Genomic DNA, 15986 nt, shown 5'->3' on the forward strand with positions numbered 1-15986 from the left:
TATGGTGTTGCCATTCAAATGAAAAATCTATCTATCTATCTATCTATCTATCTATCTATCTATCTATCTATCTATCTATCTATCTATCTATCTATCTATCTATCTATCTATCTGTCTATCTATCTATCTATCTATCTATCTATATATCTATCTATATATCTATCTATCTATCTATCTATGTAATTAACTTTATCTTTTGTCTATACAGTACCTATAGAAAATATTTACTCTCCTTGATTTTTTTTTGTATGTTTGTGTACTTAAAGTAGATATAATGTGGCTTTTTTTCACAATGGTCTCCAGAAAAAAAGCCCATCATTGTAGCTTTCCTAGGGAACTAGGGATGTCAATTTTAAAGGAGAACATACTGGCTGTAGTATTATACATAAACATAAATACTAGTATTTCAATGTAGCATGTTCTCTTAATCTCTGATAACATATCATGGTGATGTCATGAGTTAGTACAGTTAACATACACCTGATAAATGATCCACTGTTCTTATAATCTGATTAGAAATCTATAGCAGCATTAGGCTGTTGCAGATAAAGACACAAAAAGACAATTAAAGTGGTTAATTAGTGAAAGAACATAATAGAGAAGCAATAAAAACAGTATTAGGCTACACAATATGTTGAAATAAAATATTGATTATTTAGTTTGTGAAAGTCTGATGTCCTTTTCAGGCTTAGACACATATTATAGGAGACAGCAACTGTGCAGCTGTATTTTTCCCTCGTATGAGCTTAGATGTACTTGTACACAAATGCCTTTTGGCCACTTAGAGTACAGTTAAGAAAAGGCACAGCTGTAAATCTGTCATAGAGACTAGTAAGCAAGGACATCAAGAGACCAATGATCAATCCAAGTTTCACAGTCTGTCCATACAACAGCTTGCAGAATGGCAGACTATGGAAAAATTGCAGTGTCTACATACGAGACCTACCCATATATACTTCTAAGCACTGTATGTACTGTTTGTTAAAAGTCTTAAGATTCTTCTACACTTGCTTTGGTTTGTGCTAGTATGGATACAAGCCTTCTCATAATGACCTTGTTTCCTTTACTAACTGGTTGACATGAACAGATTGAAGTCAGGAGGAAAAAAACATGTTGTGAAACCAACAAGACAAGATGTTCTGTTATTGTTTATCAGCAGAAATAAAAGTCAAACTATTCACCACATCCTGCATACACCATACAAGATTATGCATTCAGATATATTTAGAGGTTGAACTATATCCTGTTTATATTTTTGGTTTGTTGCTTCCAAATGACTGGAGTTCAAACCTGTGAGGCTCAGTGAATGATTTTAATTATACAGTATTTTTACTATAAAAAAAAAAGTTAAACCCCCCCCCGGAAAACTACATATACACCAATGAAATAAAGCAAAATAAACAATTTAAGTTTAAATTATGAAAAAGAAAATAAAGAGTTAAGTTGTCTTATCTCCCTCAACACATAGATCCTGATTCAGAGTCACCTTGTGAGCTTGCTGGATTTGTGACTTGTATGTGCCTGCCCTTTTCCAAACAGTTTCTAATGGCACTTTCACACCACTAGTTTGATTATTTGGTCCGCACCAGGCAGTAAAATAGTTACTATGTAGCATACAGACTGTGGTGTGGTCCATATTCAACCTGCAAATGAATCAAGATTGGTCTGATTGGCGTTCCCTCATCTTCCGGTAGGTCGGCATTTGGTGCGGAGTCAAGCGGACCGAGACCTTCTCTGTTTGGAGGTCTCGGTCAATATGATTTAGTGTGCACCCGATTGATGCTTTCACACCAACGAAAATGAACCGAATAAGAGCTTTTGGTCTGAATGGACTGTTTACTGTGCACCAACTGCTGCTGGTGTGAAAGCGCCCTAAGGTCGACTTCTCACATAGTTCTGTGTAACAAACCATCTGACACATCAGTTTAGAGTTGAGGGGCTTTAATGTAAAGTTCTGCTTTTTGTGTTTGACCTCAGCCTGGTCGATATTGACAGCAGCCATGTCAGCTGTTAATAATAAAAGTGTGAGTTACAGTTTCACGGGTCTTTGCAGAACTTAGACATTAGCTCTGATGTGACCATACCACTGGTTGTGGACATTTCTATCTTAAATATAAACTTCATAGTGGTTTTCACTCTAACTAATGTAGTGCAGACATTCACATCCGCCTCTGTATGAATTACAATAACTTCACTTTTCATCTAGTGTCACAGTTTTAATGACATACACATATATCTACATTTTCCTCAGTCTCAGCTGTTCTTTGTGTTTATTGCTTGATAGCGAGTGTTAGCATGCTAGGACAAACATTACACCTGCTATGTTAGACATACAGTATTTCGAGAGGACAGTCTACTTTATTTCAGCCTTCCCTGGTAAGATTTATTATGTAAAAACTGATCAAATAATTACATTAAAAATATGGCTTTCATGTGCACCATGGAGGAGGATCAGTCTGTTTCTGTATCAGAGATTGATTTACCTCATCACAAACTGATCTGGACTCATACACTTTATCATCTGCTAAACTGCAACCAACCAGCAATATTTTTCATTGTTATTTTTAGTCTATTGTGGAGTATTTTATATGTACATGAATGACATGATTTGCTACTGCTGCTGTACTCTAGCATAAATGTAGATTATTTTGTGGCAAAAACGTAACATAATTTACCATATTTATCTCTGTGTTGACATAACTAAATTAGTTTTATCTTTAACATCATTACAACACTGTTACCTCTCCTCTGGCCTGAGAACTACAGTCTGTGGTCACAACGTGTCCCTGATGTGTGTGTGTGTGTGTGTGTGTGTGTGTGTTTGTGTGTGTGTGTGTGTGTGTGTGTGTTAGAGGTTACATGTGATAAATAACTGTGTTAGTATCTCAAAGACTCTGTCAGTCCACATTGTTATCATGTATAATTAGTTATGAATTACCATAAAAGACTCTGACTGATATTAATATGTACTATGAGACTATGAACCACTGCTCTTACATGTATGATGACATATGAAAAAATGACATCAATCTCTATCTGAACTAATTCAACAGCCTTTTCAATACTGACTGACTTTTCAATCCCAGACATTTCCTTCTGTACATGGAATTACACAATAACCAACAACTGTGAGACACAAATGTGTAATTTCCTGAATTTGACTATAAATAGTGTTGATTCTTACAGTAGTATAGTAGTAATAGTATAGTATGACTTTGTAGAGGGTAAAACCACAAGTTCTGTACTAAAACTGTGGTTAAACTCACATTACTTCACTTAGCACCTTATAACATATAGCTTCCTATTCACAGATATGGAATGATGATTTACCATGATGTTTCATATTTCAGTAAAAGCAAAGTTAGACATCAAACAAAAACTAGACAATTGAAAAAGAAAGAAGAAAAAAACACTTTGAAACTGCTAAATGAATGAAGCTACTCACCACCTTGAGAAGAAACCTGTCAGAGCCTGCAGGGACTGAAACGTGTCTTCAGTCACCGAACTGTATAGTAGAGAAAGGAAGAGAGGCGGCTGCTGATCAGCACTTCCTGTATTTAACAGTGGTTTGTACTTTCTGTGGCTGAGCTGAGCAGTAAGTAGTGTTTCTCCTCAGGACAGACAGACCTGCATATCCTTGTCACACCACAGAGATTCATGACAGTTCCGCATGTAACCTTTTCCCAAAACATGTTCATAAATGTCCCAATAAGTGAACACAATGTTAGAAATATGACTTGCAATAACAATTATTTCCTCTTTAGTGCAGAATTATTTTCACAGGAGAGGAAGTTGATTGATTTTGAGTCAACTCATGCATTAAAATCTGTCTCATTACACAAGAAATAAAATAGAAATGAAGAAATTAAGGTTGAATGAATGTACTCATAATCAACTAGCTTAACATTCAATAGAAATGAGTAAAAACTCAAAACTAGTGACCTCAATGAATGAGTTCCACTTACACACACATCATCATTACACGAAGAAAGTTATAGCTGTACATATACGTGAATAACATGTTCTGTTCATCTCCCTCAGTCTAACAGCATGGATGGAGCAATGTGAGGCTTTGCTGAGTAGAAATATTTGCTATAAAATGTCTCAGCTCAGTGGACTGACAGCTGTCACGTCAGCTGGCAGCTGGTGGTGAAGAAAGAGGAAGTCAAAGTATTAGTGGGTTTGGTTTTACCTCAATGTTTGCAGGGAAATACACGTAAGAGCAGCTCAGGTTCAGTCTGTTTGAGGCTAAACCTGACCTTTACAGCAGGAGAATCAACATACACAAATATCTGACAATGCAAGTTGAAGGGCCTTTAAGTAAATGTTGTTAAATGTGTTAGATCTGTAGAGTACAATAGGATCTACTGTGCTCTTGTTTGTCACAAGAGGGCAGATTTCTACAGGAAGCCTTTACATTTCTCTATTTAAAAAAAAAAGTTTGTTGCCATCGTTGTTGCAGCATCTCCAAAGTAACAGATTCATTTAACCCCATTTTATTTCTTTAAAATGTTCCACTTGTTTTAAAGATGTTGCTTCATTCATTTTCATGTTAGCAGCAGCAGTTATGAATGGTTGTTCTAGTCTTTTTTGACCACTCAAAGCATTTTTACACTACATGTCACATTCAACCATTCATACACATTCATACACTGATGACAGGAGCTACCACACAGGGTGCTAACCTGCTCATCAGGAGGGAGACTAACTACAGTATGTACACACATTCATTCACCATTAGTGCAGCCATCAGGAGCAATTTGGGGTTAAGTAAGTATTTTGGACACATAAACATGTGGACTGGAGGAGCCGGGAATTGAACCACCCATCTTCTGATTAGTGGACGACCCACTCTACCTTCTGAACCACAGCCGTCCCCGGATATGAATGAAATATCTCCCACAACTGTTGGCTGTATGACCATGATTTTTGGTTTAGATGTTCACATTCCCCTGGGGATAAACTCAAATTATTATCATCAACATTTCAATTTGTCCAATACTTTGAGTTCTTTGAAGTGCCTGGAAACTAATCACATTCCCATCAGCCTCAGCTACACTTTGTGTGACTAATTAGATATTTGCATGCTAACGCATAAAACTAAGAAGCTAAACATCACATCTGCTTAACATCAATATGTTAGCATTGTCATTGTGAGGATGGTGACCCACTGATATTAACACTTAACTCAAAGCACTGCTGTACTCAAGTACTGTGCTACAGATTCTTGTTGGAAAGTGAGGATGTTCACTTTTTCAAAGGGTTGTTTGAGGGTTTAGACTTGGTTATTGTTAGAATTTGAGTTAAATTAAGATCAGAGTTAAGGGCTGAGGGACATATTGTTTCATTAAAGAGCCTCACAAGTATGGAAATACAAATGTGTGTTGGCCCATATAATGTAATCAGTGATCTGCACCGTGTATCTGCTGATACAAGCTTGTTATGAAATCAGTTGACTCAGCTCTCCAGCTCCCCAATGGAGCTCTTTCACACACACACACACACACACACACACACACACACACACACACACACACACACACACACACACACACAAGCCTGATTCTGTGCTGATTCTGTGCCTGCTCTGCTCCTCGCGTTATTTTGAAGCATCAGCATGTCTTACACATGTTAAACAGGTTTTAAACATTTCATTTGTGGTTTAACAGTCATCAAAATATTATCTGACAGCCAAAACGTGGAGATCATCAGTACTGAAACGGTATGGTCAGCTGCCATCCAATGTCTGCTAAGATTTATAATCCTTTTATTCTTTGATCTTATTGTTTTTAGCTATTTTGTGTCTACTTGAGGAGTTTGGCTTCTTTAAAAAATGTTTCCTGGAAGAGTCTTGTTTATATGACATTTGAAGTTAGTTATTTAAAAAAAAGTATTATTTAGTTGTTGGTACTGGGCCTTGGGTATTGCTTCAGCATTGCAGTGAAACATTGTGTGTCTCTTATTAGTACAACCCAGCCTGTAAAACAGCTGTTTGGTTTGTTATGTGGCTGTTGGAGGAACTGCTTCCTGTTGGATTGGATTTGAAGACAGAATGTTAGTTTGAAAGGCTGGAAAAGGCCCGTAGTTTGAAAGGCTGGAAAAGGAAGCGTTATTGATGCCACAGTTACATTATGAGAAATATACAATCCAGTGTTTTTTAAGCTTAAAGTACTAAAGGCAAATATGTCTACACTTCTGCTGCATCACAACTAGTTTATGGGCCCATACCATAGACTGTATAACAGAAAGTCCTACCAGACTTTTAGGGGCCCATAAACCTGCTCATAACAGGACCATCTTTTCTTCAAGTAACACTTACACTACAGTGACACCACGGGAGAAAATATGTAATGGCAGTTGAGTATCTATTTGGCACAAACTAGACGCATGCTGAACTCCTGTCCAGCAGATGTCGCTGTTAACTGACTTTTCACCGCTGAGTTTTTTTCTGTTTGCTGTCTCACAGCTGCACAGTCCAGTACGCAGCCGCAGTGAGGCAACTGCGTCAAGTCAGAGAAATGCTGTGCGTGATCGGATACGTAGCAAGCCTGTCTTCAAAATAAATGAAACTGAATAATTGACTATCCGCCTGGTTTAAAGGGTCTCCATTCAAGTTCACATATTCTTTCCTTTGTTTAACCTCAGTTTCTTCTTAAGAGGATGTTTGACTGGAATCACCAGTAAAAAGACTCAAATATGAAAAAATGATTCTGTCAGGAGAGGCCCTTTCATTTTTTAGTGATATATTTATGGCAATTATTCACACACAGTTCTCTAATTAACCTCAATCATGGTGTATGATTTTAGAGTAACTAGCCTATATCTCTACTTATTTATTAGGCTTATTTATGTGTTTAGTTTGTTGAAGACTAAATCTATAAAGACACAAGAATGTGGGGCTAATGTAGGCCTACACACTGATTACATATCTTACATATTGTGCTATATGTGTAGAGAGCATCTGTAACTGTATCACAGGTAAACTTGGCTTGTTTTAGGAGATGTTTCAGTTATGTGACTGTGACTGTGAAACCAAACAAAAAGCTAAACAACTAAAATAGTATTCAGCAAGTTCCATAATTATGTTCCATAACGATGCATACATTTGTCTTGAAATTACTATAGTAAATATCTGGAGTCACATCATTAAAACAAATCTGTAATAAGTTTCTTGGTGTATACATATCTATTTTTTTTTGGTAAAGATTTATTTTGGGCTTTTTGCCTTTATTTACATAGTAGCTGGCAAAGAGACCAACAGGAAACAGGCAGAGAGAGGGGAATGACCTGCAGCACAGGTCCCTCTAACCACTCAACCTCCAGGGCGCTTCTAAATGTATATTACAGACAATGCAGTTTTTGTTGGTTGGGAGCAGTTCTGTAACATAATGCATGTGTTTAATTTTGAAAGTTGTTGACCGGATATCGCTTCGCAGGTCAACTTTGACGCTTGACATCGTGCGTGGAGGGCAGCAGACTCGGAGGAACGTGAACGCGCATCGTGCCCGTGTCTCGCTGCTTGGCTCAACGTAAGCTCGCGCACTCTCTCTTTCTCGGACAGAACCGACACACACGCAGCGGAGAACCGCGAAGAGGGGGAGCATTATGGCGACGTTGGGACCGGAGTCGGCTCGTACTCCTCATTCCCAGCTCGGTTCTTCTCCTTCTATCCAGACTCACCTCGGCGGCGCCAACCTGCCTCCCAACCGCGGCTTGGAGCGGGCGCTGGAGGAGGCGGCGGCCAGCGGCGCTCTCAACCTCAGCTCCCGAAAACTAAAGGAGTTTCCCCGGACAGCAGCCAACCACGACCTGACGGATACGGTGGAGGCAGGTAGGGCATCTTTGCTCGGTTAACCGATGCTGAACGGTAACGACTCTCAGTAAGGCGTTACAGCAGAGCGGACCTCAGTGACCGTTGTACTTTATTTATGGCGTTGGCATTTCCGTTGCCCATTTATAACCAAAGAGCGAGTGTGGTCATTAAGCTACGCCAGGAATCGAACCCCCGGACCTCTGCGCTTGTGTTAACATTAAGTCCATTTCCCTGTAGTGAGCTGTTGTTGTGATACAGCATGTGTGAATGTAACTTTTTCGCCTGGACCAGATGCACACAGCTGGACTCGGGTACCATTGGTGGCACCAGATGACCTGTGGTGTGTGGAGGATTGTTTACATGTAAACACACACTGTCCAGCATACAGTAAATGTGTGTGTGTGTGTGTGTATGAAGGTGGACATTGTAATGTTTATTATGGATGTAACTGCTCAGAGGGCCTGCACTGGAATTCCCCACCACTTCCTTTTAATCCATTTAGAGTTGTAAACAGGCATGGAGAGCAGGGTGCAGCCACACACACTGATTTACAGGAACAGAGCTGAGCTTACTGGTAAACATCACAGCACGTACTTATTAAAACATCCATAGTAACACTATAGTGAAATATGGCAGAAGCATCATTTGGGGTGATGAATTCATGAAAGCAGTTTTAGTTATTGGAGTGAACTCTGGACAATGTATGGATATCATGTCAATACATTGATATGAGACCAGATATCGTCTTAGATTTTTGATATTAATATATATGATATGGCATCATCAGTGTTGTGTCTCCTGGTTTTTAAGGCTTTATCACAGTGAAGTGATGTTATGATGTTCTGCTGTTATTTGTCTTGACTCACTCACTCATTCTATCTACATTACTGATGATGGTCAAATATGTCATTGTGTGTGTGTGGGGGGTGGGGGGGGGGGATTGGTGGTGCAGAGGTCAGCCGTGTGACCTCACAGTAACAAGGTGCTGAAGTTGAGTGTATTTGGATGGTCAGCTGGTGAAAAACACAACACCTTGAGTGTGTGGAAGTGGTTTAATAACATTATCTTCATAGATAAAGATCAGATGCTCCACACAGCAGACAAGTCTCATCATGATCTGAAGTAGCTCAGGTGACAGTGATTGGTTGATCATGACCTCATATGTTCACATTGTGGATATGAATCAGAGCAATATTTCATAACATGGTGAAAATAAATAAAGATGCTGAGAGTTTTTCAAAGTTGAGGAGTAGAGTAACAGGTCTGCAGGTCAAACAGCTGTCAGAAGGTAGTGTGATGATCATCAGCTGGACACACGTTTTATTCAATAAAGTTAGTGTGAGGTTCAGTATAGATCAGCTGACTGATGTCATTCCAGCAGGTCTGTTTACATCAGAGACTCTGATCATAGGTTTGAAATCAGCACAGAGACACAGCCCTGAAACATCTGTCACACTGACTGAACACAGACCACAGCTCCAGCTCAGATCATCTTATTACAATTATACTGTAACTGTGTTTATATCAGGACAGCTGTGGCTCAGGAGGAAGAGCAGGTTGTCACTGGTTTGATTCCCGACTCCTCCAGTCTGCATGTTGATCTGTCCTTGGGTAAGATACTTAACCCCAAATTGCTCTTGATTGCTGTGTCAACCGTGTATGAATGTGTATAAATGTGTATGAATGTGTGTGAATGGTTAGTTTCCTCCTGATGAGCAGGTTGTGTGTGTGTGTGGTAGCTCTTGTCATCAGTGTATGAATGTGCATGAATGATTGAATGTGACATGTAGTGTAAAAATGAGTGATCTAAAAACCAGAAAAGTGAGATCAGGGAGGAACTCTGCACTCATGCTGATGTGCATGTATGTTGTCATGGTAACTAGATGATCTTGTATAAATATAGACAATGATGAGCAGATGGATTTATTAATAGATCAGTTGAATATCCTCACACAGTGTTGTGCTTGGCTTGTTTTGTTTTCACACAACAAACAGACAGCAGCAGAGTCCAGATGTCAGCGTTCACTCTGCTCTGAATGAACTGCAGTTAAACCAGCAAACACACAACACTTCATCTGAACTATATCCATCCTTTTTGAGTGCGAGTGCTGTGACAGACAGACAGGTACAGAGCCCTGCTCTCTCTCAGTATGTACTGTGATAGAACAGACAGAACATCTGAAGGCAGCGACAGACTTCATGACTTCAGCTTTGAGGAGGTTCCAAGAATGGATTTATTTATTTAAACGTTAGCTAATAACTTGATGTTGACGGACTACAAAGGCGGAACATACGGGCAGTGCAGCAGCCGGACACACACCAGAGTTCATCTGTAGTTCATCTTAAAAACATTTTGTGATTGAATGACTGATTGAATGATGAATAATTACCTTTGTGAGACGATCGTGAAGTTAACTGTGAACTTTCAACACTGTCACTCAGCTAACACTAACGTTAGCGGAGGGGCTAACACAGCAGCTGACCAACACACACTGCAGCATGAAACAATGTAAAGTCTCAGGTGAAGAAAGTAAATGCTCAGTCTGTCTCAGCGTGTTGGACAGTGATGTCTGTCTCTGAGCTGACAGTACAGCAGAGACTGCTCTACACTTCAACAGACATGATAACAAGCAGCTTCACCCCTACCCCTAGTCTACTTATTTTAAGACACTGAATGACACTTATGTTCAACATGAATGTTGACATTCAGGTTTTTAAAGTACTTTCTAAATAAAAAATGGAGTTCATATTTATCTTACTTTTTGTATGAACTGATGAAAAATGAGCCGCAGTAAAATGAGGATGTGATATGTTGAGATTAATCGAGATGCATCAATGATTGTTTTAGATTCCCACACTCATCATCAGCATCATCAGCATCAGCAGCAGCCTGCTCATCATAATGTTTCTCTATGTGCTCTGATCCACAGAGGAGCTGATTATACTGATGAGCAGGAAATGTGCAGGAAATAAGTAAAGACATGATGTCATCTCACTTCCCTTTAGTCGTCTCACTGCTGCGTCTCCATGCACACCTAGACTTTTGTTTTGAGACTTTTTGTTGTAACACCACAGAGGTGAATGAACTGAGTGTGTGACTTCACTGTGGAGACTTCATCCAGGAGGACTGAAAATCTTCCACAGTGAGTTCTGTGGATGGTCTCAGTAATATTTTTAGAGGGAAGAGACCTTGCTGTGGAGTTTTTAAAATAGCATCTTTCAGTGCAAACTAAACACTGTGTTACAGCTTCAGCTGACAGTCTTAATGATGTCACTGTTTATGTGCACTAAAGAGAGGCAGGCTTACATCACCACAGTCGATCTTCTACAGAAACAGACAGTATGACAGCTCTGTACTCAATGTGCTGCCTTGCTCAATGGCAGCTGTGGTCACATCAGTGATGGTTTATTTTAAAGTAGTTTCATGTGTGTTGGTTAAGCCTTACATACTGTTCATATTCTGATCCTTCACTGTATAGAGCCAGTCATTTTGACCTGGCTTAAGTATTCCCTTTATAAATTGTCTCTATACCAAATGTTTAATGTATTTTGCATCCATAGATATCTTATCATCGTTCATTCATAGAAAAAATACATTCACAATCAAGCTATATTATTATCTCATGTTGACAGCCATAATTCTTTCTATTCATTTATTTAAGGGAAGAATGCAACAACATTTGAATGGCAGATTATTTCATTATAACCATTAAAACCATCAATCAAAACCTGTTCATCATAATTTCCCAGAACACAAAGTTCTGTTCAGACCCCCAAACTATACATGCAATGATATGAGTAACAGAGAAGCAGCAAAGACTGTTGTGTGTGTTTTTACTGGATAAATGATTCATTTGTTATTAAAGCTGCCGTCAGAGTAGCATATTTTCTGTCTATTAACTAATTTATTATTGGACTAATTGGCTCAGCACGACGAGACAGCCTTCTGCTTTTAAAACACAATGATCTGCATCCCTTGTGCCTTGTGTTTACACCAGGACTGCAAGGTGGCACAAACATCCTGCGTTTAGATAAATGCAATTCATTCCATTTTTAGTTTGAAGGTGTTGTGTATCAGATGACAGATGATGTGAAGAGGGAAAACATATTTATTCTAGTTGCTGATTGAAGGTTGGAAGCATTGTCAGGTAGAGATAGAGGACATGTCAGAGAGGAGAATGTGTTTTCAAGTTCCCCTTTTGGTTTGTGTGAGTTAAGTTTGAGACATTGGACAGGCTTCTGACTCTGAACGTCTCCTGCAGCTGACAGCAAATATGTGAGTGCTGTTTTCTCCATAAAACCTTCAGGAGGGGAAAAATGCAACATCCTTACTCTGATTCTTCAGCCATTTGCAGAGAACTTCCTTGTGCTTCTCCATTTGCAGACAGTCACAGGATGATGATTAGAAACTTTATTCATGTTCAACAGGCTCAGTTTTATTATTCAGAACCAAACAGTCGCTACTGACAACATGTCAACATCAACTTTACACATTAACATACCGCTCTGATGGTAGTGAACACATGTGTCCTGTGTGTTGAAGACAGAGTCGTCTCCAGTCCCACAAGAACTGTGACCAACACCCATGAAATGAAATGAGATGAAATGAAATGAGAGGACATGAGTGGAAAGGGAACAGTGAGTCACTGTGACTTGATGAGCATGCGGTGGACACACTCATGTACACGCAAAAACGTTTCACACAATCTACTGCACACACACACACACACACACACACACACACACACACACACACATAAAACATACACTGTGGTTCAGCCTAGTTTCATATCAGCAGCCACACAAGCCTCAACTTGTAGCACAACACAAACCAGAGCTGGTTTCCTTCTACCTTCTTCCCACCAACACCTCCTTACAGCCAACAGCTAACAACTAACACAGCTGACAACTAACAGCTGACAACTAACAGCTAACAACTAACAGCTAACATAGCTGACAACTAACAGCTAGCGGTTAACAACTAACACAAAAACAAACCAACTAACAGCTAACACAACTAACAGCTAACACCTTCTTGCAGCTAACAACTAACAGCTAACACTTTCTATAAGCTAACACAGCTGACAACTAACAGCTAACACAGCTGACAACTAACGGCTAACAACTAACAAAAGACAAACCAACTAACAGCTAACACCTTCTTACAGCTAACAACTAACAGATAACACTTTCTATAAGCTAACACAGCTAACACCTTTTTTTTTACAGCTAACACTTTTATATAAGCTAACACTTTCAAACAGGTAACACAGCGTACGCCTTGTTACAGCTAACAGCTAACTCTTTCTTACAGCTACCACCTTGTTACAGCTAACAGCTAACTCTTTCTTACAGCTACCACCTTCTTACAGCTAACCGCTAACTCTTTCATACAGCTACCACCTTGTTACAGCTAACAGCTAACTCTTTCTTAGAGCTACCACCTTCTTACAGCTAACAGCTAACTCTTTCTTACAGCTACCACCTTGTTACAGCTAACAGCTAACTCTTTCTTACAGCTCACACCTTCTTACAGCTAACAGCTAACTCTTTCTTACAGCTATCAGCTAACTCTTTCTTACAGCTAACATTTTCTTACAGTGTCTAACAGCTAACAGCGCTCACACTGTCTGGGGCTAACTCAAGTGTAGTGCTATTATGAAGTTGTTCATTTATGTAGGCTGAGATAGCACAGGTTCACTCAGACGGACTTAAATGAAAGACAGACACCATCTTTTTTTATGCTGCTTTTTTATTCTGTTGAAGTTTTTCTGCTCAAACTTGCTAATTGATTCATGATATTTAGTATTAGTATTAAAATGTGACGTGCTGTTAATGATCTCTCAGTAAATTATAAATGTAGCCTATATTATTTCTACCGTTTCTAAAGCTTCTTATACAATATAAGTTCTGTTTCATACATTTTACCTTCTAACCTGCTCTGGTCTCATTATTGATTTTAAGATAGGCATGACTGCTCACATTGATGCTGTGTGTCTGAGGTTTTAATGATTGATTCTCACAGCATGTTCTATAAACAAATAGGCTGAGCTCTGATTATGTGGTGCATGAGGTTGTTGAAATAATTGCAGCATACAGATGTAGAAACAGCTGGAGCATGACATCTGAAGGAGTGTTTGAGTGTATTTTTCGGCTGTAGCTGCTTGTTCATTGGTGGAGCAGTTTGGGTTGAGCGCATTTCTGTATGAGATCTAACGTTTGGACTGGTTGTGACTGTCAGGTACTTGTTCTGCAGGTGTATGAAGAGATTTTCAGCAGCTCTCTTTCTGAGTACCTCTAAAATTTGGATTCATGAAGACTTTTACTCTCAGGTTTATGTAAGGCCATTTGTTACTAACGCTGCCTGCAACTAAGGATTATTTCCATTATTGTTTAATCTGCTGATTATTTCATCCATGTGTTGTTTTGTCTATAAAATGTCAGAAAATGATAAAAGTTTTTTTTAGAGTACAAAGATCATCAGTTTGCTGTTGTTTAGGACACATAAAAGTTTGAAATCTTCACATATAATTAGCTGAACACAGTAAACAGCTGATTAGCATTTTTCTTTAAAATAAGGAGTATTTGATTATTAAAGATTCCAATGAATTTTCTCTCCACTCATTGGTTACATCTCTCATTTTTATACTGATTGTGAAATATGACATTTAGTGAACATTCAGTTGAGAATCTTTTTATAGATAAAGTAATCTGATGCTGATGTGATTGTCCACATTGGTTTCATACAGTCAGATATGTAAGTGATCAACTGATTGACACATATGATGACATCACTGTGATCAGCATTCTTCACAGACATTTACAGACTAAACAAAACATCAGAAATAGATATTTAGGATGAATGGCTTGTGGAAATGATCATGTCTGGGTTGACCTACCTGGCAGACAGTTAAATTGATGACAAAGCAAACAGAGGAAGCTCTGAGTCTGTGGAATTTAGGGGATTTAAAAAAAAATGGAGGTTATCATTCGAGTCCAGTAACGGAAAGGTGAAGGAGGGTGATTTCCAAACCAAACCAACCAGTCAGTCTGTTCTCTGTTTCAGTCCCTCATATACCAGCTGTGTGTGTGTGTGTGTGTGTGTGTGTGTGTGTGTGTGTGTGTGTGTGTGTGTGTGTGTGTGTGTGTGTGTGTAAAGGAGCAGTAAAGGAGAAGATAAGTTCAACTTTTCTGTTTCATTCTTAGCAGCAAAACCTTCAACTGTTTCACTTTCTGTTTTTAATCTGAAGCTTCTGCTACAAAATCACCCTCTGCTCTGTTCTACTGAGCACTAAATGACTGGCTATTAATACTGTGTGTGTGTGTGTCTGTGTCTGTGTGTGTGTGTGTGTGTGTGTGTGTGTGTGTGTGTGTGTGTGTGTGTGTGTGTGTGTGTGTGTGTGTGTCCTCTGGAAAAACTGCCAAACACTGCAGAAATCTGTATTGTCTAAAGCTGGGAATGTGGTGGGAAGCGGGCTGCTGCTGGTCATACACACACACACACACACACACACACACACACACACACACACACACACACACACACACACACATACACAAATACACAGAGTTGTCTCATACTGTACGTGTGTTTAAGTCATATTGACAGAAACAACATCCAACATCCCCTAAGTCTGTGTGTGTGTGTGTGTGTGTGTGTGTGTGTGTGTGTGTGTGTGTGTGTGTGTGTGTGTGTGAGAGAGCTGTTACATAAGATTACAGGTTTGTGCTTCATGTTAAATCCATCTGCAGGGTTTTTTTTTACATTCCAGCTGAACTGCTGCTCTCATCAGTCACACACACACACACACACACACACACACACACACACACACACACAGATAAAAATAGATGCAGCAGATTCACATCAGACTGCTTCTACACAACAGTTTTATTCTCTCTAGTTTGTGACCTCGTTACCTATTTCTCATCACTGTTACTTTACTTCACATTTCTTTCTTTCCTTATTGACTTATCGTACAATAACATAAATGATCTACATCATGTCTATATGGACTTATCATATGATACATGGACGTGACTTTGATCATTTTTTGACCTCAGTATTGGCACACTTCACATTAGCAGCTAAGAGGCTATTCATGTCAAGCATGTTAGCATGTCCTGAGTGCATTAAAGATAAATAACTCTGTCCCCAACCATGACAGTCAGC

General features: G+C 39.2%; 1 protein-coding gene across 1 annotated transcript in view; it reads left to right on the plus strand.

The window, feature by feature from the left end:
* The first annotated feature begins 7586 nt into the window (after positions 1–7586).
* The window catches only part of lrch1 (leucine-rich repeats and calponin homology (CH) domain containing 1), a 117821-nt gene continuing 109421 nt past the window's right edge, over positions 7587–15986 (plus strand). Inside the window, exon 1 of the mRNA XM_053328457.1 lies at positions 7587–7831. Coding sequence (XP_053184432.1) covers positions 7606–7831 — 226 coding nt within the window. The 5' untranslated portion in view covers positions 7587–7605. The remainder of the gene's footprint in view (positions 7832–15986) is intronic.

Source organism: Scomber japonicus, chromosome 11, assembly GCF_027409825.1.
Source record: "Scomber japonicus isolate fScoJap1 chromosome 11, fScoJap1.pri, whole genome shotgun sequence".
Taxonomy (NCBI): domain Eukaryota; kingdom Metazoa; phylum Chordata; class Actinopteri; order Scombriformes; family Scombridae; genus Scomber; species Scomber japonicus.